Source organism: Tursiops truncatus, chromosome 15 (assembly GCF_011762595.2).
Source record: "Tursiops truncatus isolate mTurTru1 chromosome 15, mTurTru1.mat.Y, whole genome shotgun sequence".
Lineage (NCBI taxonomy): Eukaryota > Metazoa > Chordata > Mammalia > Artiodactyla > Delphinidae > Tursiops > Tursiops truncatus.
The window spans coordinates 5,273,975-5,301,396 of record NC_047048.1 but is presented as its reverse complement, the minus strand read 5'-3'; the positions used below and the strand labels follow the sequence as shown (position 1 = coordinate 5,301,396).

The 27,422-nt window shown below is 43.2% G+C and overlaps 1 protein-coding gene across 5 annotated transcripts in view; it reads left to right on the top strand.

Moving 5' to 3' along the window:
• Positions 1–1,372: 1,372 nt before the first annotated feature.
• Positions 1,373–27,422, top strand: part of BAIAP2L1 (BAR/IMD domain containing adaptor protein 2 like 1) — an 88,934-nt gene continuing 62,884 nt past the window's right edge. For 2 of the 5 annotated variants that reach the window (XM_019930671.3, XM_019930670.3), the window contains exons 1-2: positions 1,374–1,667; positions 24,420–24,495. In XM_019930671.3, coding sequence (XP_019786230.1) covers positions 1,617–1,667; positions 24,420–24,495 — 127 coding nt within the window. In that variant the 5' untranslated portion in view covers positions 1,374–1,616. Of the gene's footprint in view, positions 1,668–24,419; positions 24,496–27,422 lie in introns of all 5 variants that reach the window. The other 3 variants (XM_019930674.3, XM_019930673.3, XM_019930672.3) reach the window with 2 other exon arrangements.

Here is a 27,422-nt window from a genome sequence, read left to right as displayed (position 1 = left end):
CCCAATAGGTAACGGTGATAATGATACGGTCATCAGTTCACTCAATATGGCAAATAAAACCCACCTGGCAAATCTTATGAGTCAAATGCTGGAAACCTGTTAGGAAAGAGGCAGCTGCTTCCACTGCCTGAAGCCTAGGGCTGTTGTGTTATTTCCCCCAACACCCAAGGACACATAACCTTTTGGTTCCCAAGCATGATATGCTTTATAGCTTGCAAAACCTGATAACATTGTCCCAGAGTCCAAGTTGTTGGTTCTAAGTCCAGCTGCATCTCATGCTCTGGTGTTCCCACCTAGGTCACACAGTGCTTTCTTTGTGTACATTTCCCAGTGAATTTTATAACAGGAGCAGTTTAGAAGCCTCATGACCTAACAAGCCCATGAAAGATGAAATTGCACCCAGATAGAAGTTTTTAAAATCCAGCATAAGATCTCCTGCCCTGTTGGGTGAGTGTCTCAGATACGAAGCCGTGCTTCCCGCTCGGAAAACGGGAAACTTTTCTGGATCCTCAGGGTCTGGGCTGGGGCTGGGATGGAGACAGAACGGGGAGTTACTCCACAACACCTGCACTCACCACGGTCTTCTAAATCTCGATCTTGTGAATAGCACGATCTTGTGAATAGCACGGTTACATCGCATTGAATTAAAGGTCCTTCTTAGAGCAAAGTTTAAAAACGTACTGCTATTTCTGTAACCAGATCGTGGCATTTATTAATTTTTTCATATATCAGGAGCTTCCAAAAAGGGCTGCAAGTGGCAGCCCCTTTCCTCCACCTATGAGAGCCTATGTCCTGGGGTCCCGCAGATCTTTGAGGTCAGGGACACGGGTGCGCAGGAAGGGGTCAAGCAGGGAAATCAATACAACTGGGGGACGTGGGACCCTCTTTCCGAGTCCCCAAAAGGCAGCTGGGGGTAGCGCCCGCGGAGAGCGTGGGTGTCAGGGCATTCGTCGCCCGTACTGAGAGGGGCACTACAGGGCTCTAGGACCACAAAGGCCTGACGGACTTCGGTATGGGCTCCAAGCAGAACAGCCTCGCGGGGTCCGGGCCCCAGCGCCCCAGCGGCCCAGTGCGCCTCAGGTGGGGACGGTTGACCCAGCTCACCTTCGCCCCGCCCACATGGGGGCCGCTACACTCCGCCCACCCACCGCCTCAAGAAGAGTTGCTCGGCTCACTTGGCTCAGCGCGCCTCTGCCCCGCCCACACGGGCCTCACTGACCCGCCCACCACGGGCCGCCCGCTCGGCCCGCCTCCTTCCCACTGCCCCTGCCGCCTCAGGTGGGGTAGTCCCGCCCACTCGGGCCGCCCCGCCTCGCGGCCGCCCCGCCCACCCCGCCCGCCTCAGGTGGGGCCGCTTGGCCAGCCCTGCTCGCTCCAGAAGGGTTGGGCCGCTTCTCCTCAGTTCCTCCAGGGCGGCTGCGGCGGTGGCGGTAGCGCTGCAAGTTTTGACGTTTCGGACGCGGAGGCGCGCGCCTGCACTCCCCGGCCGACGGCTGTGGAGGCGGCTGACCCTCGAGGGCCCCTCAGCCGCGCCCCGGCGTTCCCGCCGCCCAGGGTCGGGCGGCCACGAGGCCCGGCCGCGTTCTCCCGCGCTCGCCAGCCCGGCGGCTGCAGCCATGTCGCGGGGGCCGGAGGAGGTGAACCGGCTCACGGAGAGCACCTACCGGGTAAGCTGGCCCGGGGCGGCCCAGGACCCTGGGAGTGCCGGGGTTCGGGGTTCGAGGGCGGGAGTCCCGGGGATAGTGGAGGCACGGGGGTTCGAGGCCGGGGAAGCGGGGAGGCCCCGCCGGCGGCCGGCAGTCCTCGCCGGGGGAGACGGTCGGGATTTTTCACCTTCGGGGTGAGGAGGGGACTTTACGCGGGAATGTCCTTCCCTCCCCCATCCTCTCCCCTTCTCCCCTCCCCCTCCTCTCCCCTCCCAGCGCTGGAGACGCCCAACAGATTACACATTTCACAAGCAAACGTCTGTGGGGAGAGTTGGGGGCGGGGGCGTCTTGTGTCGCCCCTGGGGCGCGTCCTCCTCCCCAGCTTCTCCTTGGGGTCGGTGACCGCGCCGGCGTGGCTGCGGCGATTAAGCTCTCGGAGAGCAAAGAGCCAAGCTCGAGTTTCCTCTGAGAATGTAGGGGGGAAACTCCCAGGTAATTAACAAGCGCCAGGTGAGCTGAGCTCGGCGCGGGGGCCTCCGGGGGGCGCTCCCTCTGAGACCCTGCCTCACGCAGCTTTAAGTTCAGCTTGGCTTTTTAGACGTCGATTATTTTGTGAGGTTATGGGAGTCAAAGAACGCCCGAGGTTTGAATAAAATAGACCTAACCTCAAGGAATGCGTCGATGGTCATTCTCTTAACTTTCACTTATTACGAGCGAATGTTTCCAGAAACGAACAGTTTTAGGATTAGTGGCCAGTTTAGTAAGTTTAAGTACTTATAAATGAATTCCAGTTGAAATAAGATATGTGTTTAATCATCTGATATTAATAGAATACAAAACAACTTTTGTTTTAATTCGGCTTAGGCTCATGGAACTCAAGTTCTCTAAATTCATTTGTAGCCATTTTTAAGACCCACAGTTGGGTCATTTTTTATAGGTTTTTTTTTTAACCCTAAAATTTAGTTTCTAGTTTTGCAAGGTCTGAGTGAATTCCTGAAATCAGAGTTTATTGACTTTTGTTGGCTAAGAATAAAAGCATGAAAATAGTTTCATAATCCTTCGAAGTTTAAAAGATTGGTTCCCTTCATCTGGATACACAAATACTGTCATATGTAGATTATACTGCATAGGTAGATACAGTAGGTACAGTTGTCATGGTATTTGGGGGCTCAGTAAGTAAATGTGACCAAAATCCGTTCCTTGTTCATGTTTCCTTAATAGAGGGGCAGTGTTTAGAAATCCCAGAAATTTGAATGTTAAAGTTTTACCTTTGGGTTGAGATTGTTTAATATTTAAATGATCCTGAAGATGGTGGGGTAGGAAGTGGGCATGTTGATGAAGTGTGTAAATATAACATTTTTACTCTTGGACTTGGGAGTAGTGGCTACTCTGATGACTGTCCAGTTAAGGACGGTAAAACTGTACTTTTGTGAGGAATGCAGATCATTGCAAATTTGAGTGGAGTTGTGCTCCTCCTGCCTCCAAAACACAGACACATATATCTTTCCAACCTGAGATACCAAATCTGGCATGCAATCCTGAAGTCACTCTTCTCTGCTTTTTCTCCCAGTTCTTCCTGACTTTCACTTTTAGTGGTGACTCAGTGGAGGGACTGTACTCAAGTGAATTACAGTGACACAAATGCCAATGTCGCATTACTCAAAGAACTGAGGCAGGAGGGAAAAAGTGTGGATTTTATAGTTTTGGTTATGTGTATTTATAGACATAAAGCATTGTAAATCATTTTCATATTTTGAAAGGCTGTAATACACTGAAGATTAGAGACCAGTACCTTATTGCTTTCTACTCCCAGGTGTCTTAAAAGATACAAAAAGCTCACAGATGTTTATTGACTGACTTTAATCACCATTTCCTCGTTAATGTTTGGGGTCATCTTTAGGTTGGGATGGTGGGATAATAATTTACAGCTCCAGATAACAAGTTTATATGTAATCTATGAAGTGGATGCTGCTAGCTCACGCTTTGACTATGATGGAAATGCACAGTGAAATTTTATGTTCACAGGTCTGATTGAAAGCCCACCATCCTTTCACCACCTCCTCTTTGGGTTCTTCCCCTCCCCCACCCCACAAAGACGAAAGCTGAAAACAATTTAACTTTAATATGGTAAAAATCTCCCTGCAGTGTTGATGAACCTAGAAAAGAGGTCTCCTTTATGTTACCTGGCAAACCAGAATGTTTTACTAATAGAAACACAACCTAACCAGGTGTGTTTACAAAAGCCACCTGCAAATGAGATTTTATGACTTACATGGGTTTTAGATTTTTTTTTTAATACTCAAATTTTTCTAACTTTGAAAAAAAGGAATACTTTAGAGAAAAGGAGGAATTATAAAGTGGTGTGATCCTCTGTATGCAGTATCAAATACCTTTAAATATTTATTTAAACATTTGCTGAGTTTTCTAAAATGTATACTTAGACAAATGATTACTGGAGAGCCATGCTAGATCCCGGGAAGATGTGTATTTTATGGCGTCACAAACAAATGGCATGGCAGTAAGTCCCAAAATGTCAGGTAGTGTCACTGTTGCTAATTAGAATTAAGCCAAAGATCCCTCTCCCTCCCCACTCTTCAGCCTATACTATGCCCATAATTTTCCCACAGCAGCTTGCTTGTGATTTTGTATGGTTTTCTAATGAGTACGTGCTTTAGTGGTACAAGGAAGAAGTAAAGTTCAAAAAAAAACCCTTAATTAAAAGTAACCACACACACGCAAAAAAGTAGCCACAACCTTCCTAGAAGTTAGAACTGTTGGTCTTAGGAAGTTGAGGAGGGCTGGATGTGATGTCATCCAGGGATGTCACCCCTACATTAATCTTGCTGAAGCAGCAGTGATGGGGAAGGGGACACAGAGGTCTTTGTTTAAATGCCACCTTCTCAGAGTCCCACTCACACAGCTTTAAAATCCCAGATGATGCCATCCATCTTCCAGTCCCACCTAAGCCTACTTTACCTTCCCCCACTCCCCACAGTGCTTATGACCTTAGCATGTAATATATATTTACTTATCATATATGTTTATTCCTACTCCAACTAGAATGTGAGCTCCCAAAGGAAAGAAGCTTTGTTTGGTTGTGTTCTGAGCAATTAGAACAATTCCTGGCACCTAGTAGGTGTACATATTTGTTGAATAAATGAACATTTAATTAATTTCATTAGCACCTGTCCTGTGCCAGTCTCCCCTCTCCCTCCCTTGACACTGTGTTTCATTCGAAGTGTACATCAGCCATCTAGGTGGACATGGATCTTGTATACCATTGAGAAGGTGAGGCCCAAAGTCTGTGAGAGACCAGTGCCCACATGCCAGTTCCCCTGCCAGCCTCCATCCCTCTCCTTTTTTGTATAGAAATTTAGCTTGTAGTGGCCAACAAATGCACAAACCAAATACATTTTCATACTTCAGTCATCTAAGATGTCACGCAGAAGTTTGTCATCGTTAACTTATCATCATTGACGTGTTTTGAACAAACCTTTCTTTAAATAAGAAAATGAGGTACTTTTGTTCTTTCACTGGGTAAAGCGAGTGGTCTAGGCCTATGTGCTAGGTTTTGTTTGTGTAAGGGTGGTTTATTTTCTCGACTTGGGTTTAAGTGGGGACATGTAAGTGAAAGTCCCTGCCTGGTTGGCTTCCAGTGTGGACTGTGGCATATAGGTCTAGCTTTTGAAGCTTTCAGTTGCTGTTTATGTTTATTGTTGTTGTTGTGTAGGCTACTTGATATCTTCCTGTGTTCCCGCCATAACACTACTTTCTTCGGGTATGCTGAAGATAAAATGGGACTTGCAGAAGACCAGACAACTTGCTCTTGGCTCCATGATGACTAAAAAAGGGGATTGTAAGAATCAGGTGCCAGGTAGCGGCAGAAAGCGTTGCCAGGTATCGAATATTAAACCGCACAGCCCAGTATTGTAGCTTTTTTTATGGTAAAATGAAAACACAAAGCCAAACACTGAATGTCCTTTCTTGTCATAACATTTTTCTTGATTGGAAAGAGGTTTTAGAACTACAATAACATTGCTAAGCAGACAGAGCAACGTCCTTTTTAATGAAGGCTGGGGCCACTTGGACTTGTGACACCGAGTTTCAGGTTGCTTTTGAGTTTACACTTGTGACATTATTCCAGGATTAGGCATTAATTCTTGCCTTGCACTTTTATCGTAATGAGCTGCAGGCAGACCTGCAGGGGAAACCTAATGTCTGTGCAATTGCAACCAGTTGGATTTTCTTCCCCTCAACATTCCACACAGGTATTTATTCTGCACTTCAAAAGTAAAAATCATTATAAAAGCAGCACAAATATTCATTTAACTTATCTGTTAACATTTGCAAATGTATATATTTTTATTTCTAAAACTTTTATTTTTATTGAAGTATAGTTGATTTACAATGCTGTGTTAACTTCTGCTGTACAGCAGCACAGTGATTCAGTTACACATATATGTACATTCTTTTAAAAATCCTTTTCCATTCTGGTTTAATAGTTCCCTGTGCTATACAGCAGGACCTTGTTGCTTATCCATTCTTTTTTTTTTTTTTTTAAATATTTATTTATTTATTTTTAGCTGTGTTGGGTCTTCATTTCTGTGCGAGGGCTTTCTCTAGTTGCAGCAAGCGGGGTCCACTCTTCATCGCAGTGCACGGGCCTTTCACTATCACGGCCTCTCTTGTTGTGGAGCACAGGCTCCAGACGCACAGGCTCAGTAGTTGTGGCTCACGGGCCTAGTTGCTCCGTGGCATGTGGGATCTTCCCAGACCAGGGCTCGAACCCGCATCCCCTGCATCGGCAGGCAGATTCTCAATCACTGCGCCACCAGGGAAGCCCATCCATTCTTATTTCTAAAACTTTTTATTGAACTTTAATATGCACACTGAAAGGTTTGCTTAGGTGTATAGAGCTCACTAAATTGTCACAAACTGAACCCACGTGTGTAACCAGCACCCAGATCAAGAAGTAGACCACGACCAGCCCCCAGAGTCCCTCTCATGGCCCCTGCCAGTCACTGTGTCCCCTCCAAGATAACTGCTCTCCTGACTTCTAGCAGCGCTAATTAGTTTGGCTTATTTTGTCTGCCTTCTTTCACCCAGTGTGTCTGTTGGATTCATCCATATCACTGTAGTGGTTGTAGTTAGTAGATCTAACTCCACTGTAGTTAGTAGATCCCCCATGCATGCGGGATCTAGTTCCCCGACCAGGGATCGAACCTGGACCCCCTGCACTGGGAGCGTGGAGTCCCAGCCACTGGACCACCAGGGAAGTCCCTGTTACTTTTAATTTGGGTCTTCTCCCCACTTAGATTGTACATGTTTGTGAACAAGTCCCCCAGATTATACTTCTCAGCATTTCCCACAGTCATTCATGTTTTATTAATTTACATGTGTGTGTTGGTTTTAACCTCAGAGGCTCTTTAAAACTATATTTTTTTCTGATACCAGAGAATTTCCAAAATTTCTATGAATATTTACACCAAAAGTAAAAGTCACCCAGAATCCCACACTGTTAACTCTTACTGTCACTCTTTCTAGTATCAGTACATCTTTCCATGTCAGTCAGTATTGTGTGCTTCATCACTTTGATGACTCTCCATTCTTCATCAGAATTTATTGATCCACTCCCCTTTTCTTGGATGTAAGATGGTTGCCAATGCTTTGCTATTAAAGTACTGCACTGAACGTCATTGCAGGTAAAGCTTTGCACAAATCTGGGATCTTTTCCTTAAGCTAAATCCCCAGCAGGAGTTGTGGGTCAAAGGGTAGTCAACATTGTAGAGCATATTTGTGATACATTGCAAAATGCCCTCCAGAAGACTTGCCCCAATTTATGCTGTAATCTGATCCTGTGAGAATGTACCTTTCCTGAACCTCAACCAATTAAGTAGGTCTTTTAAAACTGCTTCCTTTTTTTCTTTTTTTTTTTTAATAACCTTTAGAGGGTTTAAAAAAAAAGTAGTAGAACATGTATACCTATAACATAGAGTAGCTTGTGGACATTGGCTGGGAGAACACCCTAGATTTCATGTCTAGCACTACCGGGTATAATTTCCCCTATAAACTTTGTACTTGTAGATGTGTCCAGAGTAATTACAGCTCTGTGGCCCCTGAGGCCTGTATGTTTCTGTTCTTACTTTCCTCAGCCTTGATTTTATACTTCTCTTTATGTTTTCCAGACCTTGAGTCGGTCTTTCTGGTTTATCCTTATTTTAAGGACTGTGTTCTGGTTGTAACTCAGATCTTTATGGTTAAAGGTAAGAGTTGTGGAAATGAGATGAAATGTTACTGGTTTCTCTCTCGTTCCAAAATAAATGAAAAATATTACCAGAATGTGTTCCCAATCTAGGAAGCAAAATAAATAAGCACCCCTCAGAGATGTAAGGGATTGCTCAGGGCCTTCTAGAGCTGTGTTCTGAGAGAGAACAGCCAGTGGGTGAAGATACTTCTGGGTTTGTTGCTTAAACTGGTTTTATTTATATGGTAATTTGGGGGTTAAAAGTCCCTAAACAGTAGCAATTCCTCCAATAAAAATATTAACGGCTAGCTGTGGTTAGCTCTAGGGCAGGGGGCAAGGGGCTTTTACTTCTTACTTACAGTCGACCTTCTGGGGTGTTTACATTTTATGTGAGCGGGTCACTTTTATAATACTTAAGCTAAAAAAAAAACCCCTAGAAATTGATAAATCTATTCCGTTTTAATGGATAAAAAGTTTTAAAAACTAAGGTAAAGTGTGCCACTTTCTACCTCTGTTTCGCAAATTAACCTTCTGAGGGTAAACCTAATTTAAAATCTTACCATTTTCTCTTAATTTTTACTTATGCGGGTACATTTTTAACTTTTACTAACCTGAGACTGTGAGTGCAACAGAAGAAAAATTCAACAAAACTGAGAACCAAATTCTAGTTCTTACAACTGTCTTTTCAAAGTCTTACTCCTAATGTTGCAAGCAGCTGATCCACTTCGAGTGCAGCTGTATCCTTGAACTGTACGAAAGCAGTAAGATGGACCAGAAAAGGTACAAAATTGGTATTAACAACCTGCCAAAGTAAGAAGGGATAAAAGTTCAGATGATAAGAACATATTGCCTATAATAAACATGAAAAAGACCTGGGTGTGGGTCAGGACAGATCTCAGCTACTAGCCACCCTAAGTGCTTCCCTTTGACCTTCCGGATGGAGCAGCCCCCTCCTGAGTTAGGAGAAGAGAAGCTCCAGTCCGGGGGGGGCTGGGGGAAGGGAGGGGAGAGGAGGACCAGAGACAACCCTGGTCACCTCTCGGATTCGGCTGCCTGAGACCTAAGCTAACAGACCAATCCATTTCTGGATGCAAAAACTCAAGTGACAGAAAAGAATCAGGAAAATCGCAATGATAATTCCTTATATTTAAGTGCTGCAATTTAAAAAAAATTTTTTTAATGGTTTCAATTGACCAAATGGTGTATTTTTTGCGGGCTTCATCTTACACTGGGAGCAGCTTGAGGTGCCGGCCGTAACTATGTCTGATGGTACAATATATTTCTAAGTGTGTGAACACTTTAAACATGCAAAATGCTGTTCTTACATGACAGTCCAACTGTTGTGCCCCTGAGACAGATGACTTCTTCAGCAAAACAGTCCATCCTTTGTGTTACCCCACTTTCTGGTATGTACTTGATAATGCCATATTCCTCCATTTGACCTTGCCTTCAATTTTCACATCTGTGAACAAGGGTGAGGATAGTACCCACCTCATATGGTTGTTGTGAAGATTAAACATAATAATGAACGAAAGCTCTTAGAACAGTGTGTTGGCTGCGAGCAGTAGTAGCTTGTGTTTGCTGGACCATACCACCCTACGTGCATTGATTTTCATGTGTTTTGTTTACTGCTTATCCTCAGCATCTAGTAGAGTGACTGACACATAGGCAGGTAAAAGAATAGTATTAATATTATTGGCACAAATTTGTCTCTCAATCGACGAGCTGTACACTCCTTGAGGATTTTTTGAAATCTCTCATTGTGCTGTTGGCACAGTAAGAACTCAGAAATATTTGTTGAATAAGTACGGATGTATGCTTATCTCACAGTTGTAACTAAATCCTCACCTGCTCCATGGCCAGTGAGACTGAGATGGCACTAACAATCACAGCTACCGTGTTCTGAGCATCTGTTAGGGATGCACTAACTAAGCTTCCCACCTACATTTATTCCTTCTGCAGCTCTCTTCTTGTGCCCCAGGCTGTACCAAGCACTGTGGTCACCACTGGAAACCACCCTAGAGAAGAAACAGCCTGTGCTTTTCTAAAGTTTATAGTTTATGACAGGACAACAATGCCAGCCTTTCCCCTCCGCCTTGGCCTGCCCGGGATCATCAATTCTGCGTTCTTGCTCCTTCCCCCCACCTCCAGCAGTATCAGAGGCGTCCTGCCTTTACCAGTTCCGTTCTTCAGACTTTGTTTGCTTTGTCCCAGTATTGGAAGAAAGGAGGAAAAGAGTGATGTATGAGCAGGTTAAGAAGAGTGAAGAAGAGTTTCTTAGGCAGTTTGTAAGAAGTCTTTGGAAAGTTGGCTATATGAGAGAAGTAGATGAAAACAAAGCAACAAAAGTTTTAGAAGTTTTGATTCCCCTTACTGGTATCAGAACTGTATTTAACAAACTTGAACTATTTTTACATTATTTTGGGTTTTTGAACAATATTTCTCAGATTGCAAGGGCTGGGATTTTTTTTTTTTTTTTAATTTATTTGTTTGCCCCGAGTCTTAGCTGCGGTAGGCGGGCTCCTTAGTTGAGGCTTGTCAGCTCCTTAGTTGTGGCATGCTAACTCTTAGTTGCAGCATGCATGTGGGATCTGGTTCCCTGACCAGGGATCAAACCTGGGCCCCCTGCGTTGGGAGCATGGAGTCTTGTCCGCTGCACCACCAGGGAAGTCCCAAGGGCTGGGATTTTAATGCAAAGCAGAACGACCTGTCTCACAGGATCTTATTGAGGGCAGTTCATTAGAATTATTCCAGATATTATGTAAGAGTGGTGTTTGGAAAGAACTAGTGAACTAAAAAAAGGAATGTCGCTTGCGATATGAAATCAGCAATTTACCGCTGACGCTTGAACAACACGGGTTTGAATTTGTACAGGTTTGCTTATACTTGGATTTTTCTCAATAGTAAATACTACAGTATTGCACCATCGCATTGATTGAATCTGTGGATACGGAGGGCCATCTATACTCAGATTTTCAACTGTGGGGAGCGTGGGCACCCCTACGCCTCATATTGTTCAAGAGTCAACTATACTTTGATCTGGTAAAGTTCCTGTTCCTCGTTAAGTACTTGGGGACTTTCTAAACAAATGCAACTGAGCACATGAGACATTCTTTCCTGTAAATTCATTGCTTGCTTTTTATTCCATGACACACCTTTTAAAATTAATAATAATCAGGCAGGCAAGAACACTTAACCAAATGGTCTAGCGCGCCCTGTAGCCTTCAAAGTGTATGTCTGTCAACAGCTATTTTAAACCCAGTAACTAATCAGTTACTGTTTCTTTAATACACACCATCTATCTGTGGTAAAGTTATATATTTCTAAATGATTTTCAAGTTATATTAAAGGTGTTTTGCATTTCTTATTTTCACTATGTTAATCTAGATTGCCTGGGTATTTTTTCATACCTGTCTCCCTTAGACCATGCATTTTCTTTTCTTTTTTTTTTTTAAAAGATTTTTTTTCTTTATGTGTACCATTTTTAAAGTCTTTATTGAATTTGTTACAATATTGCTTCTGTTTTATGTTTTGGCTTTTTGGCTGTGAGGCATGTGTGATCTTAGCTCCCCGACCAGGGATCAAACCTGCATCCCCTGCACTGGAAGGCGAAGTCTTAATCACTGGACTGCCAGGGAAGTCCCGACCATGCATTTTCAAGGGCTGGAACTCTTACCTCATTCATCTTTGGGTTCTGTACACCCAACATAAGGTTAGGCTCACTGTATGTGTGTACTAAAGAGTGAACAAGTGTGTAGTTGTTTCAAAGGCCCAAACGTGAGGACTTTACAAGTTAGTGGAGTGATACATAAGTACGTGTTCTCTAATACTTGCCATGATCTCCCTCCCTCCCTCCCTCCCTCCCTCCCTCCCTCCCTCCCTCCCCCCCTCCCTCTCTCCCTCTCTCCCTCTCTCCCTCTCTCCCTCTCTCCCTCTCTCTCTCTCTCTCTCTCACTCTCACTCTCTCACTCTCTCTCTCACTCACACACACACACACACACACACACACACACACACACAAATACCAGGAAAGAAGCAAATTTCCAGATTCTGATCGAAAGTTATGTAAGAGTTGTCCTAGCACTGTGGCTTATAGGAAGGATTATTTCCATTCTTTCAAATAAGAACATGGACCTGTAGGAACCAAGCAAAAATGAATGCTAATATTATCATAGCTGGAGTTTCAAGAAGTGATTTTTTTTTTTTTTTTTTTTTTTTTTTAACCATACGCGGGCCTCTCACTGTTGTGGCCTCTCCTGTTGCGGAGCACAGGCTCTGGACGTGCAGGCTCAGCAGCCATGGCTCATGGGCCCAGCCGCTCCGCGGCATGTGGGATCTTCCCAGACCAGGGCACGAACCCGTGTCCCCTGCATCGGCAGGCGGACTGTCAACCGCTGCGCCACCAGGGAAGCCCAAGAAGTGATTTTTTACTTTAGTCTCACAGGTACTACTTCCTCTAAAGTTCAAGGTCCAAAAGTTGCTTGAAATCTGGGGTAGGTCCCCAAATCCTCTTGCTGATGGAGGCCAGCGTGGGCCAGACACTGCTACCATGTCTGATAGCATTGGTAGTTAGTAAGCTAGGATTGCCTACTCTCAGCCTGGAAAGGGTGTTTAGTGCTGCCAGGAAATAACGTGCAGCTATATGGAGTTACAGCACCTGCTGGACCTTGGACCCAGTGTAATCATCTATACTTAAAATTACAAGGAAGGGCTTCCCTGCTGGCGCAGTGGTTAAGAATCCACCAACCAATGCAGGGAACATGGGTTCGAGCCCCGGTCTGGGAAGATCTCACATGCTGCAGAGCAGCTAAGCCTGTGTGCCACAACTACTGAGCCTGCACTCTAGAGCCCTCATGCCACAACTACTGAGCCTGTGCTCTAGAGCCCACGAGCCACAACTACTGAGCCTGTGTGGCACAACTACTGAAGCCCATGCGCCTAGAGCTCGTGCTCCTCAACAAGAGAAGCCACCGCAATGAGAAGCCCGCGCACCACAGTGAAGAGTAACCCCCACTCGCCACAACTAGAGAAAGCCTGCGCGCAGCAACGAAGACCTAATGCAGCCAAAAATAAATTTAAAAAAAAAAACTACAAGGAAACGTGGTTTCAAATGATTCCCCTCATAGACACATGTGAAACTTTTGTCTAGTGTTTAAAGTAAAATGAAACTTTCCTTCACTGGAAGGAAAGTGTTGAATAGGGTTCAGGCCATTTTTTTCCCCCAAGTTATGTTATCAGATGGTCATGAACACTTATTACCTATAACATGGTTCTCCCTCCACAATTTTCTTTAAAAATAACAATTGAAAACTAGTACACTAGTTTACTGGGTGGAATAGCTCTGGGGCCTCATTTTCTTGACATGTTTGATAATTTCTTCCAAAACGTTTGAACAGTTATAGAACACACTTCTTTCTCACACCAATATGTTGGGACCTTTTTGTTTTGCTTAATTGTGCTTTGGCTTCAGAGCAGTTCTTGCTGCCTAAATGAGTAGGGAAGGTGGAGTTTTGTCACAGAAATCTGTTTCTTTAACCAATGAAATAAAAGGTCCCGGAGATGTAATTGCTTCTAGTAATGGATCTTAAGAAGCAGCAAGATGTACCTTTCTGGTTCTGATCACACTGGTTTTCATCACCTGGTTGGTTCTTAAAGGAGCTTGGGATCTACCAGATGCTCTCAGAACTCTCTCAGAATGTTCTAGGAGAGGCAAAGCCCAAAGAGGTGGCCCTGTTCTTTACTGACCACTAGCCCAGTGGCTTCTGGTGCAGAGATCATGTTGCTGGGGGGGGGAAGCCATGGAACCCTTGGCGCCTCGTGGCTTCATTTCTGGCATGCCCTTTGCCCTCTGAATGAAGGACCACTTTTGCAGAAATAATTATCTACAAACCAAAGCCTGGTTATGAATAAAGAAAGGAAAGGAAGAAGGAAGGCAAAACAGTGTTTAAGTCATAGTGAAAGTTTCATGGAGTGGGGTTCCCTCTGTGGACTGAAGATTTCCTATGAAACTGTCCTTCTAGAGGGACACGGTAATGATTTTTTGCCAGAGAAAAAGAAAATGGAGAAACATTTTTGCCAAACTCCTTCCCCAATCATAGCTGGAAAGATAACTGCCAAGCAGGAGATTGGTCTCAAAATAGCTGGGTTATCTTTTTCTACTAATGGATCTAACTGATTGAGCAGCGGAAGTTGCTGCTAACAGCTACATGGGCATACATGCTCTGCAGACCAGGAGCATTGTTCTGTCTGGTCCTGGACCAGTGTTCACAGAGGACAGTGGATGACCTGCATCTCAGCACATCTGGGTCTTCTGTGGGCAGGCTAGTTAGAAACCACAGCTTTGTGGCATTTCTCAGCATTGAGGATTTAGAGCCTGAACCCTTAGCAGCCTGGGATGTCGAGAAGAGCAGGGTTTTGTTGTTGCTGGATTGTTGTTGTTGCTGTTTTTTTTTAATAGCTTTATTGAGGTGTAACTTATAAACTATAAAATTATAGTCTTTTCATCTATTCACCAGTTAATGGACATTTGGGTTGTTTCCAGCAACGTATTTTTTTAAGGACTGTGTTATTGCCTAATACTTAAAAAGTAATTTAAATGTCAACTTGGAAAAACATAGGGTTGGGGAGCAAAGTTCACAAGGAAAGATATGGCACTTGGAGATTTTGTAAGCCTGTTATGACTTAGTAGGTAGAGGGCAGAATCTTGCAGCTTCTATGAGCCTCTGTTGGAGCTGTTACGTTGAGCTAATGAATCTGCGAGCAGTGCATTACCTCACTCCACCAATCCTTGCTGTGGCTAATCAGCCCACTGGGTTATTGTGTCTGTGTGTTCAGATGAGCTGAAGGCATGTGATGCAGCTGATTCGTCCACGAGCACATACATCTCATATAATTTTAAAAGAATTCAAAAACTGCTGCTGCGAGTATACCTTGGGCATTAGATAGTCCAGGTACTGTTCTTGGTGCTGGAGGTGCAGTGGTCCTTGGCCTTAATTTACTTAATTTCCTTAGTTTCTACTAAGGAGACAGAGTAAACAGGTAATATCCTGTAAGGTAGTGACAAACCTTTTGATGAAAGAGAAAGAGGAAACAGCTGGAGAGAGGGCGGGAGGAGGAGGGTGGAGGAAGCTGTCTCTGAGACCCAGGTGGGTGGGTATCCAGGAGAAGGGCCTCCAGGCAGAAGGAGAGCAGGTGCAGGATCCCTGTGGTGGAATTGGTTTGGCCTGTTCCGAGCACAGCCCAGAGGCCATTGGCCTGGAGCACAGAGATGGGGGCAGGGAGGGGAGGCCACAGCCCAGACTGGCTTGATTGCAGGCATGATCCACGCTTTTGGTGCCTCTTCTCACCCTGTGGTGAAAAGGACAAAAGTCACTAATGACTTTATTCCATGATAGACTTGAGAGCTGAGGATAAAAACCACCTTTCATTGTTTCTCTTCCCCTGCTTAGATAGTTCCAGTCCTGTGTCCTTTTTTTAATGCTGACAAGGGAAACGGTTTACTGTACTTAAAAAAAAAAAAAGTACTGTTTTTCACCCATTGGGCAAAAAAAGTATGACACCAGGTGTTGGTGATTGTGGTAAAATAGCACAGCGGTTGTAGGAGCACAGATTGCAGCAGCCACTTCGGAGAAAGTATTCGGCAGTAGCTAACAAACCCGAAAAATCTTCACGTACCCCATGCCCCAGCAGTTGTGTTTCTAGGAGAATTCTCACCCACATGCACAAGGAGACATCGACAGCTTCTTGCCACACAGTTGGTGTTAGCAAAAACCTGGAAGCCGCCTAAATGTCTCTCGGTAGAGGAAGTCCAGAAACCAGCTCACGCTGCTGTGCGGCCTGGAAGGTGTGAAATTATGGGGCAGCCGGGCAGCCTGGAGTCTACGAGTGGAAGGTCTTTTTCCTCAGGGAACCCCAGTTTCATTCTTAGAGCCTTTCAGCCGACTGAAGGAAGCCCACTCAGATTTCTGAGGGTAATCTCTTAAAGTCTACGGGTAGTTAGCCACATCGACAATTCCTACCCGGCTGCACCGAAATTAGTATTCAATTGACTAGGTACTGTAGCAGACACATAAAATTAGCCATCACAAAGGGATACCATACAGAAGTTAAATCGGAATAAACCCAGTTAATACATATCAAGGTAGACAGGTCTCAGAAGCATAACACTGAATTTAAAAAAGCATGTAAAATGTATTACATGATACTGTTTATTTTATTAAATGTACAAAGCAAAATTATTTATCAATCCTGACTATATGTGTGTATAAATATGAGTTAGAAAGTTTACAGTCTTAACTAGTGGTTCTCTGGGGAGAAGAAAAAGGGATATGAGACTTGGATAGGGTGGCTGAAACACCTTGTGGTTTTGCAGTGTCGTTCTGTAACGTTTTGATTTCTTTTCAGCAAAGGAAATTAATATGACAGTGTTAACCATTATGAATTCTTGGGAGGACAGCAGGTAGTTGGAGAATCTTCTTTTTCTCCCGCACTCCCTCCTTTTTTTAAGGGAAAGAAAAGGAGAAGATCAGAAATACTTGCCCATGTAGAATTGGTCCATATTGTGATGCTATTGGAAGATTAATTATATTCATCTAAAATCAGGAGTAAGATTACAAGAAGGCATCCAAAAAGAAAAAATATTGTAGAGACTCCCATAATTTCTCACCCTAAAATAGTGCTCTCTGTCATAAAAGCGTTTTCGTCCCACTTTATTGCACAATTCTCAAGGAACTTGTCTGGAGGCCTGAGTGGTGCGCGCAAAGGTTAGTGCCCAGGCCTGACTCTGCCTCTCACTGCCTGTGGGATCTTCGGTGAGGTTTTTGTTTTGTTTTGTTTTTTTGCGGTTCGCGGGCCTCTCACTGTTGTGGCCTCTCCCGTTGCGGAGCACAGGCTCCGGACGCGCAGGCTCAGCGGCCATGGCTCACAGGCCCAGCCGCTCTGCGGCACGTGGGATCCTCCCGGACCGGGGCACGAACCCGTGTCCCCTGCATCGGCAGGTGGACTCCCAACCACTGCGCCACCAGGGAAGCCCTTCGGCGAGGTTTTTACATTTAACATCTCAGAGCTTCACGTCTCATCTGTAAAATGGGGAGGATAACCATCGCCTTGTTAGGATCTAATGAGCAAACCCGTGTGAAGTGCTAGGCACAGAGCCTGAAATGTAGGCTGCAGAGTGTCAAAATGTATCTCAAAAGGAAAAAAAGAATAGAGTTTTGAACTGAATAAAGCAGATAATAATTACACCTCCAGTTTCCTTTGTACTGCAGACTTCTGGAGGTTTTTGCGTTCAGGGTCTCTCTCGTCCTGACGTGACGCTTTGAGGCAGGAGAGCCCGGATCGTTTGTTTTCATGTTACAGAAAGGAAGCGGTAGTGCCTGGAGACTTCTGTGTAAATAGGAATGCTCATCCATCTGGAGAGTTGACTAATATTTTCTATCTTCTGTCTTGCAACGTTAATTACTACAGTTGATTCAGTGCACTGTCAGGTGCCTTGAAGAACACACAATAGGTGCTCCATAAATATTATTATTTCAGTGAATTCTCGTACCCCTCATGAGGTGGAAATTAGAGGTTTTCCCATATAGAGGAGGAGACTGAGGCTCAGCATGGAGGGATGCGATTTGCCTGAGGACTCAAGGCCAAAGTATTTTTTATGCAATAGTCCCCCACCCCTCAGGTTCATTGCTACTAGGGTGGCATGTTACAAATTATAAATGATACAAATTGATACATAATACAGGTTGCTAGCTGGTAGCCTAGATAGATCATACAGACTAGGGGGCCAAAACATTGTTCACGTTTGACTGACAGGAAGCATTTTTGTGTATTTATATCTTCGAATATGAGTATTTTTGCTCTAGCTCAATATTTCAAACAAAAAACATCTTAGTTGTCTAACTTTCCTTTACTTGGCTTCTGCTCCCCATTCAAGATGGGTATGAAAAACATGGCTCTTCTGACCATCAGTTAGCCCACAGGCATCTGCCTTTTTACCAAATTTACTCGTCAGTACTTTCCCTAAAGGCAGGGGACATAATTACATACTGATGATGTTAGTCTAGGAACAGCAGCTTCCGACAACACATGCAAGAGGAAGTGAGATTTTTTACAAATGACTTCTATCTAGAAGTATTCTCAGTTAGCCCTTATGAACAGGTATTCTTGTCACATGAAATTAAAATGTGCCTTGATTAGTTTAAGCATTTGTGACATTGCTAGATTAATTTGTATGAGATTATTTAGAATAAAATATCGAAATTTTCAGAGACATACAGTACCTGAATCAAGTTATAAAAAACTCTGTATTAGAGATTCTTAAATCACTTTTAAAGTTTATTACAGTGTAAATATAACCCACACTTTTCAACTGAGAAAATTAAGCACTGAAATATCAAATAAGTTGTCCTTGGTCTTGTAGAGAACTGGAAAAAGAAATGGAAAGAGAAACTAATTCTTAGGAATTTAAAATCAGCTCAGTTTAACTAGCTAGCTAGTCATAATTGTATTTATGCTTCATAGTCTATAGTTTCATACTGGTAAAGGTAATAATTTTTCAATAATGAAAGAAAAATCTAAATGGTGAGAAAGTTAAAAACCATCGTAAGATTGTATAATTCGTTTTAAAATTATGATCTGTAACGGTACAGGAGGCAGAGGAAATGTATGAGATAAATGGACCAACTAGAAATCCGGTGGAAAGTGCCTGTAGGGTCCGAGTGGCCTGTTCCTCAGCAGTTTTGGAAATAGCTGAGCACTGATTCTCCAGTGCTGCGGAGCTCTTGTGATAGGACCAACCCTCTTCATTATGAGACACAGCACAGGTACAACAGTGATGTTGCCAGTCATCTTATTTTAGCCTAGATGGTCAATATTCTTCCCTGAATGAAGATGAAACTCATTCTGGTTCAAAGTGGTTTGCCACATTATCCTCCTTGCCAAGCAGTAACTGTTGGGATACATACTAAGCTTTTGTTATAGATGGTAACAAAATAGTGCTTCTTGGCCCGATAATGCCTTTTATAATTTATTTTGTTTCTGTACTTGGAATCTTAAACCTTTTATTCCTAGCGCCAAACTTAAAATGGATTTGTTCATTACTGCTGGTGATTCTCTCTACATTTGAGGCTCTATAAATAATTCAGGTCTTGCCAGGCCTTGATACAGCATGACCTTTGACCCAGCTGCTGCCCTCCCTCCAAAATGTAGGACCCATCCAATTCACAAGGACATGCACTGTAAAAATTTTATGGATTGTGGAATATGACAGCGCACTGCTTTTTTGTTCCTGGGTTTAAAAATAACATGTACTTCAGCTAAAATAACTAGATTAATGGCCAACAGCCAGTGTCGAAATGGATTTTCCACTGTTCAGAGAGGCCAGAATTTCCAGGGGAAACATTTCTGTAGCTAAACCTAAAATAAAGAATTGAAGTGTATGTTGAACTTACAAGCTTAAAAATTCTTATATTTTTTCTGAAGCTGATTGTAGTCTCATGTCTTAGTTGAACTTTTTTCCTGTTGAATCATTTGGATAGTGGTTTATGCTTGGTGTTAACTTTGGAAGTTCTCATTATTTCATTGTTTTTGAAATTTTAAGATGGGAGTTATATGTAAACATTTCAAGAATTATATCAAGAAATCAAATTATACTTTCCCATTATTTGAATACGCTGAACAAAGAATAATCTTAAGAAAAAACACAGATCTTAGCTTCTCTTTGTAACTGCTTATCTGCTAGAGGACGGAGCTTGCTCTGTTGATTTCCTTATACGTATTACCATCTAGACTCAGCCACGTGAGATTATTTTAAGAATTTTAAATGATGTTTTAAAAATAGTTTTATCTTTTTATTAGAACTTATATTCTTACCATCCAGACTTGGTGTTGTAAGATTATTTTGAGGATTGTAGATGAGGTATTTGAAAAATAGTTTTTTTTATTAGAAAGCAACCATTTTCTAATGAAGTTATTAGATTTTAAAAATTACTGAAATCTCGTACATTGCCGATGAGAATGTAAAATAGTGCAGCCAACTCTGGAAAAGAGTGTGACAGTTTCTTATGAAGTTAAATGTACACCTACCATGTGACGCAGCAGTTGAACTCCCAGGTGTTTATTCTAGAGATATGAACACTCATGTTCACACAAAAACCTGTACATGATTGTCCATATCAGGTTTATTTGTAATTGCCAAAAACTGGAAACAACCCAAATGGTCAACAGTTAAATGGATAAACTGTGATACATTCATTCTCTGGACCACTGATAGCAAAGAAAGGGAACAAACTTGATACGCCCAGCAACTGGGATGGTTCTTAAGGGCATTGTGCTGAGTGAAAAAGTAAATCTTAAAAGGTCACATACGGTGACCCACTTATATTACATCCTCACAATGACAAAACTATTGTGACTGAGATCAGCGGTTGCCAGGGCTTAGGATTGGTGGGGAGGGTGTGGCTGTAAAGGGGTGGCATCAGGGAGATCTTTGTGCTAATGGAACAGTTCTGTATAATAACTGTGGTGATGGTGACTGTTACACAAATCTATACGTGTGATAAGGTGTCATAGAAACAAAGCACACACCGTGCAGATTAGAGACATGAAAACTGGTAAATCCAAATAAGGTCTATAGTTTAATAGTGTTGTACCAATGTTGGTTTCCTGGTTTTGACGATGTACTGTGGCCATATAAGTTACCATTGGAGGAAGCATACATGGGAACTCTTTGGACAGTTTTTATAACTTCTTGTGACTCTTAAACTATTTCAAAATTAAAAGCTTAAAAACAAAACAACTTGAGGAAAGATAATAGAAATAGCAGCTGTGGCGACAGGTCCCCGTGATCAGGTACTGAGGCTGACCATCTTGCAGAGGGACTGGTGAGGGGTCAGCATCGGCTCTGGAGCTTCATGGCTACTGGTTGTGAATGAGGCTCAAACAGCTGACTGGCTCCAGGAAAACAAGCTGAGTGGACTTCCAGTTAAGCATGGCCTATTGACCTCAAGTCTTTTTCTTCTCTTCCTTTTGAGAATACATTAAAATGATGGCAAAGGAACTTAAAGAAAACGCCTGTAAATCCATAGTGTAGAGACCTGAAAAAGGAAATATCAGTTGACAAAAGGCCTAAAGAAATTTGGATTGTTAGAAATGGACGGAGGTGTGGTAAACTGCCTTAAGAGAACTGAAAGAAACTGCAGAGATGAGTACCAGTGAGAGCTGAGCCCTTCACCCCAGAGAACCCCCAAGGCTGGGGAACAGGCCCCACAGAAGGTAGAGATGGAGGGGACATGCAGGGCTAGAATAGGAGTTACACAGGTGGTTAAACTGCCAGGTCCCCTTTCCTGCCCCAGCCACCACTATTACAGCTGCTCCCTGGGCGTGGCAGCCTGGAGATTCAGTCTCAGGATGTGTTGAATCAGAGGCACTCTTGACTTGGAAACACCAGCTGAGGTACTGGAATTCAGGAAAAATCAGCACAGGAAACCTGTGGGATTCCCAACCCCCTTCCAGACCTGGGAAAGCTGACCACCTGGTGATTGCCCCTTCCCCCGCCCAGTGATAGGAAATTAGAAACTTCTCTGGAGAGACCCAGTGGCCCCTGGTTACCGTCACTTGGCCAGTTTCTTTACAGCTGACTTGCTGTCCAGTCACTCTGAATGAAGCCTACTGGTCAGTAGCCACCCTGTATGCACGCGCACACACTTCCAGCCAACATTTTAGGGCTTTACTCCTAAATACAAACTGACAGTCAAGGATCACCAGACATTTGGGGAAAGCCTCCAACACAAAAGACAGTTGGATACCAAACAATGAGAAGAAATAACCAGACAATATGGGGAACTGGCAGAAAATATCCCCCAAATTACAGTTTATTCAGATAAGAGATGATACTGCATCCGTAAAACAACAGGATGCTTTTAAAGATGAATAACCAAAAAAACCTCAAAGAGCCCAAATTAAAAATATGATATCAAAAGTTTGAAAAGCATCAGAGGAGTTAGAATGTACAGTTGAGGATATCTGTCAGAGACAGAACAAAAAGTGGAAAATCAGAGGAAAAGGGTAAGATGATTAGAGAATAAATCCAGGTCATATAAAATCCTCCTCAGAGTTCCAGAGAATGAAGAGGCAAAAATCAAAACAGGAACACTTTTCAGACCTGAAGGACATAATTTTCTCTATGGGTAGGGTCTGTTGAGTGCCCAGTAAAATAAATGAAAAAAAAGTACCCACACTGAGACAGACCACTGGGTAGTTTCAGAGCACAGGGATAAAGAGGAGGGTTCCAGAGATAAACAAGCCCCCTCCCACCACCTGCCCCCCACCAAAAAAAAAAAGTCATATACAAATGACAGCTAACTTCTCAATAGCAAAACTGGATATTGAAGACTGGAGCAATATCTTTAAAATCCTAAGGGAAAATCACTTTCAACCTGTAATACACAGCCCAGCGAAATACCAGTTAAATGTCAAAGTAAAGATAATTTCAGACATGTGGGGACTCAAATTTACCTCCTGCGTCATTTCTTAGGTCACTCTTGGAGAATGATCTCCAGCAGATAGCAATAAATGAAGAAGGAGGGGGCTTCCCAGGTGGCGCAGTGGTTGAGAGTCCGCCTGCCGATGCAGGGGACACGGGTTCGTGCCCCGGTCCGGGAGGATCCCACGTGCTGCGGAGTGGCTGGGCCCGTGAGCCATGGCTGCTGAGCCTGCGCGTCTAGAGCCTGTGCTCCGCAACGGGAGAGGCCACAACAGTGAGAGGCCCGCGTACCGCAAAAAAAATAAAAATAAAAAAAATAAATGAAGAAGGAGGAAGATGTGGAATCCAGCTAATGAGACTGTCACACAGGGGACCAGAAAGGGACATGCAAGGGCAACAGTGTGGCAGGAACGGTCAGGCCAGACTGAGTAAGAGGACGGAGAGTCCTTGGAGGAAGTTCTGGGGGAAAAAATGGAATGGAAGATTAGCTGACAGCTTTGTACATTTGAAAAACAGTGATAGGCTCCTATGAGATCCGACGGAGCGTGTGGAAACATTTAAGGTAGATACATAGAAAAATCTAAGGCGGGGGTGGGAATGAGACAATTATTAATCCCAGGAGAAACAAAAAGTATATCAAGAAAGGAAGCATAATTCTTTTACATTCCTTGCATTGTAGTGACCAGTATTTACAAAGTCATAATAAACCTTGACTGTTGATTTACCAGGAAACTGTTATTTAATTATATAGGAGAGACTGAGAAAGGGAAAGTAGGGTTGTCTACCGTAGCAGAAATCCAGTACTTATTGTCCAAAATTGAGAAGCCAAGAATATTCATCAAAACTATGGCAGCAAATACAAAAGAGCACTTGCAAGCAAGCTGTTATGTGGGTGTAAGACCAGGGGTGGGGAAGGGTTGGGGCAGGGGTTCTTTTTCACGATAAGCCTTTATACTGTCTAATAAAGTTATAGTCTTTTTCTACTAACTCATAATGGAGGACCTTTTTATCCCGAAGAGTAATGTGTCAAGTATCTGCCGCTTTGGATGTTGTATGGTTTTTTATTCTTTTTGTTGCTTGGTCCTCTACAAACAAGGTACACATTTTGGGAGAGGGGTAAAGGGATCTGGCTGGTCTATCTGGAATGATTCATATTGTGAACCTTATGGTTTGTAGGTGTGACAGATGCACTGTCACCGTGTGTTCTGGGTCACGAAGCCAGAGACCCATAGGAATGATTTCTTGTCTGTACTTCAGATTTAGGGTAGCATTTTAAATTTAGGCCAATGTTCTAAATAGTTGCCTGTTTTATACTTGTCACAGCACTTCTATGTTTATGACCTTCTAGTGATATAGAAATGACACTTTTAAAAATGAAAACCATGACATCTGCAAAGATAGAGCATCATGAAGTCCATAATGGGAAACCACGTCTCCCCCTCCACTGCTGTGAGCACAGGACCTACCGCACACTCCATGAATAATGAATGAACTGATGGCTGGGAAAAAAAATGCCAGTGACCACCTAGAAAGAAAGTTCTAGGCTGGCCTATGTCTTAGGGCCGTCAGCAACACCCACCCCCATCCCTTCCCCAGTAATTAGGCAGAGCAAAAACAACATCTCTTGGAAATTCCCGTTCTGCTGATAGCCAAAACACTGCCCATATAATTAAATTCCTATCATGCGCCCCTGTTTCTTAGCACTATCATGACAGCCATTAACTTACCTAAACCCAAAAGGGAGCATCAGCTTCTGGACTCATGGCCCCCACAGGGTGTACTTTGTAGAGATGGAATGTCTGCTACCTGCTTCATTTACAGTAAATTCTAGGCAGCTCCTGGGCAGGCAGGGAACTGCCAGGGTCACATGCACCTCACTACTCCATCAGTTAGGATGGAAGTGCTCTTCACCACTTTCAAATCATGACTTTGTGGACGGTACCATCAGGCACACGTGTGGATCCTAGGCTATGCAGTGACACCATCTAAAGATTGCTTGGTCTGCTGTTCGCTTATTTTATTAATTTATTTTTTTTTGTTTGTTTGTCAGAATGTTATGGAACAGTTCAATCCTGGGCTACGAAATTTAATAAACCTAGGAAAAAATTACGAAAAAGCTGTTAATGGTAAGTCTGTTTTCTAAATTTATAAATATAGAATGCATATGAAAGCCATTCATTAAATATTTTACTTAATTATTTTTAAATGCTACTGAATTTTTAAAATATCTTTAAATTGGTAGAAACCATTTATAATTAATCTGTAGAACTTTGCAATGATAGGATATTAGTATACTTGAAATGAGTAAGTTGAATAATAGGCTACCAAAAGTGACATATCTTAAATATCAGATTTTGCTTTTTGACACTGCTTAATCTTTTATATCATTGACATAAACATGTTTTCTACTTTTTACACCAAATTCTTTGTAAACTAATAACATATATAAAAAGTGTACTTAAAATTTTAAGATCCTGAAGCATAGGAATTATTCTCCTTTCTATTTATGTAGAAGAATTTCTTGTCTTTGGGTGTATCACTTATGATAGTAATATGAGAAATAAAATGTTTAGCCTGAATGGAAAGACATCTAAATTCAAGGTTGAACTTAGATTCTCGTTTCAAAATGAGTGCTTAATTTAAAATGAACTCAGGCATTGGCTTTTGTCTCTCTGTGAACCAGAGTTGTTTGCTGGTTTGAACAGATTTCATCTGAGGAAGCCAATGTGCATCTACACATGCATTCCCCTCGCAAAAGGGGAACGTTATCAGTGATCACCTTGATGTGGACCATTTTTTTAAAGTCTTTATTGAATTTGTTACTGTATTGCATCTGTTTTATGTTTTGGTTTTCTGGCCCCGAGGCATGTGGGATCTTAGCTCCCCAACCAGGGATCGAACCCACACCCCCTGCATTGGAAGGTGAAGTCTTAACCACTGGACCGTCAGGGAAGTCCCTTATCAGTGATCACCTTGAAAACTCAAGATGCTAACAATCACCAAATTCTAACATGGTCAGAACAATTCTCCATATGTAGCAAGTGTCACCCCCAAAATATTCAGACCCCAGTTTCACCACCTACCCTGGTTCACTAAGACCAGCACGTAACATAAGGAGAAAATTTAGTTTCCAGCGGTTTGAGATTTGAAGAAAGCTTCAGACCAAGCTTTGTGTCTTTTTTTCCCCTCTTCTTTCTCTCTTTCACGATACCCCACCTTTGGCTGCTCCCTGATGATGTTTTGAAAATAAACCTGCGCCCTCACACCCTCAGTAAGCCTGCTCCAGGAAAGGGGAGGTGCTGGCAAGACTCAGGACTTTGGATTACGGACGAACTATCGTTTCAGTCACTGCAAAAGTAAACTGCTTATTGACTTCCTTCTGGATCTCTGTGCTCTTGGCCAGACGTGTTCAGTGTCAGGAAATGCAGCAGGCCTGAGATTTCCCTCCCTCTCCCTCTAGCCGTACCAGTGACTTCTATGGGTGCCCCCTCCCTCCTTCAAAGAACTGGAGCCTTGTTTTGGAAGCTGACTCTCTCCTGATGATTACCTAGTCACAAGACCACAAAGTCATCGCTTTATCCATCCCCGGGAAGGAAATCACTCTGACCTGCAGTGATTTTTTTCTTTCTAGCACGAGCTGCCTCTCTGAGGCAGAGTTTTACAAGGTGACGCAGTGAAGAGCCCACAGCTTAGCCTCCTGCTAACAGGGCTTCTCCCCAGCAGCCTCTACCACTTTAACACGTCCTGGGGCCTATTCTGCGTTTCATAATGTGTTCCAGGATTTCTGCAGGCCATCTGTTTTTGGCTGAAGCCATTGAGAAACTTCAATAAAATGTGTAAAGTCGTTGGTAAGAATCTGTAGTATAGTCGAGGATGCCAGATGTGCATTCAACAGTTAGATTATAGCCCAGCGCAGCAGCACAGCTGATGAAGAGCATAGGCCGAGCAGCGGCACAGGAGTTTGAGAGGAGGCCGGTGGAGTATGGAGCAGGCAGAGGCCGTGTAGGAGCTGAGCCAGCTGACAGACGTTAGGTTTCAGTAGGCAGACGCTGCTTACTAGTGCTTCAGGCAGAAAAGACAGCATCCAAGCCGAGACCAGGGGTCCACGCTAGCATGGGTGAGAAGCTGTGAGGGAACAGTAGAACATAAGGTGGAATAAGGTCCTACTATGAATGCATTTGGATGCAGCATCTGTTACCTATTGCCGCATAACAAACTGCCTCTAAGCTTGGTGGCTTAAGACAACAATAGTTCATTATTTTCAGTCGTCCTGTAAAGGCTGTGCAGTTGTCTGTACCCCTGGGACTCTGCGGTTGCAGTGGACTGGGGCTGAGCTCACTTCCTCTCTCAGGCATAGCTGGCTGTCCCAAGAGTACAAGCCCCGTGGGAGTTATGCCTGCTCGTACCCCATTGGCCAAAGCAAGTCACATGACCAAACAGCCTGTCAGCATCCTAGACAATTATACCACCTGGGAATTCCGGGAGGTGTGATTCATTGAAGGCCATGACTGTAAAAATCTACGATGAACTGTGGAGTGTGACAGGCTTACCCTGTGGCCAGTGGGAGGCCATTGAAGGCTTTTGAGCAGAACTGTAACCTATTGAAATCATACTGATATTTTAAGGAAAGTTTTTCTGGTAGAAATGTGTAGTTTAGGTTGATGAAGTAGTTGATCAACCACTAAAAATTAATAAAGCTTCATTCCTTAAAACAGTAAGTGGTAGAAAATCTCTAATATATCCACAAAAGGGGACAGAATTATGAAAATATTAGTTTATTTTTCTGGATAAATTATAATTTTTAAGTTAATGCAGCTTTATCATAAAAGCAGGATATTTTACTAGACTAAGAAGGTTAAATAGTTTTAAACATAAGTCGGCAGTTAATGGAAAAATTTCAATGTGTGGATGCAAACCAAAAATTTTATTTAAGTGTTGTGTAATCCTGTATTACCATTCTCCCCCGTTAATTTGCTTTTTAGCTTATCAGCACCTTGCAATTTTAAATCTTCCCACTAAAATATTACATATATTAACTTGACAGTTTACTGGC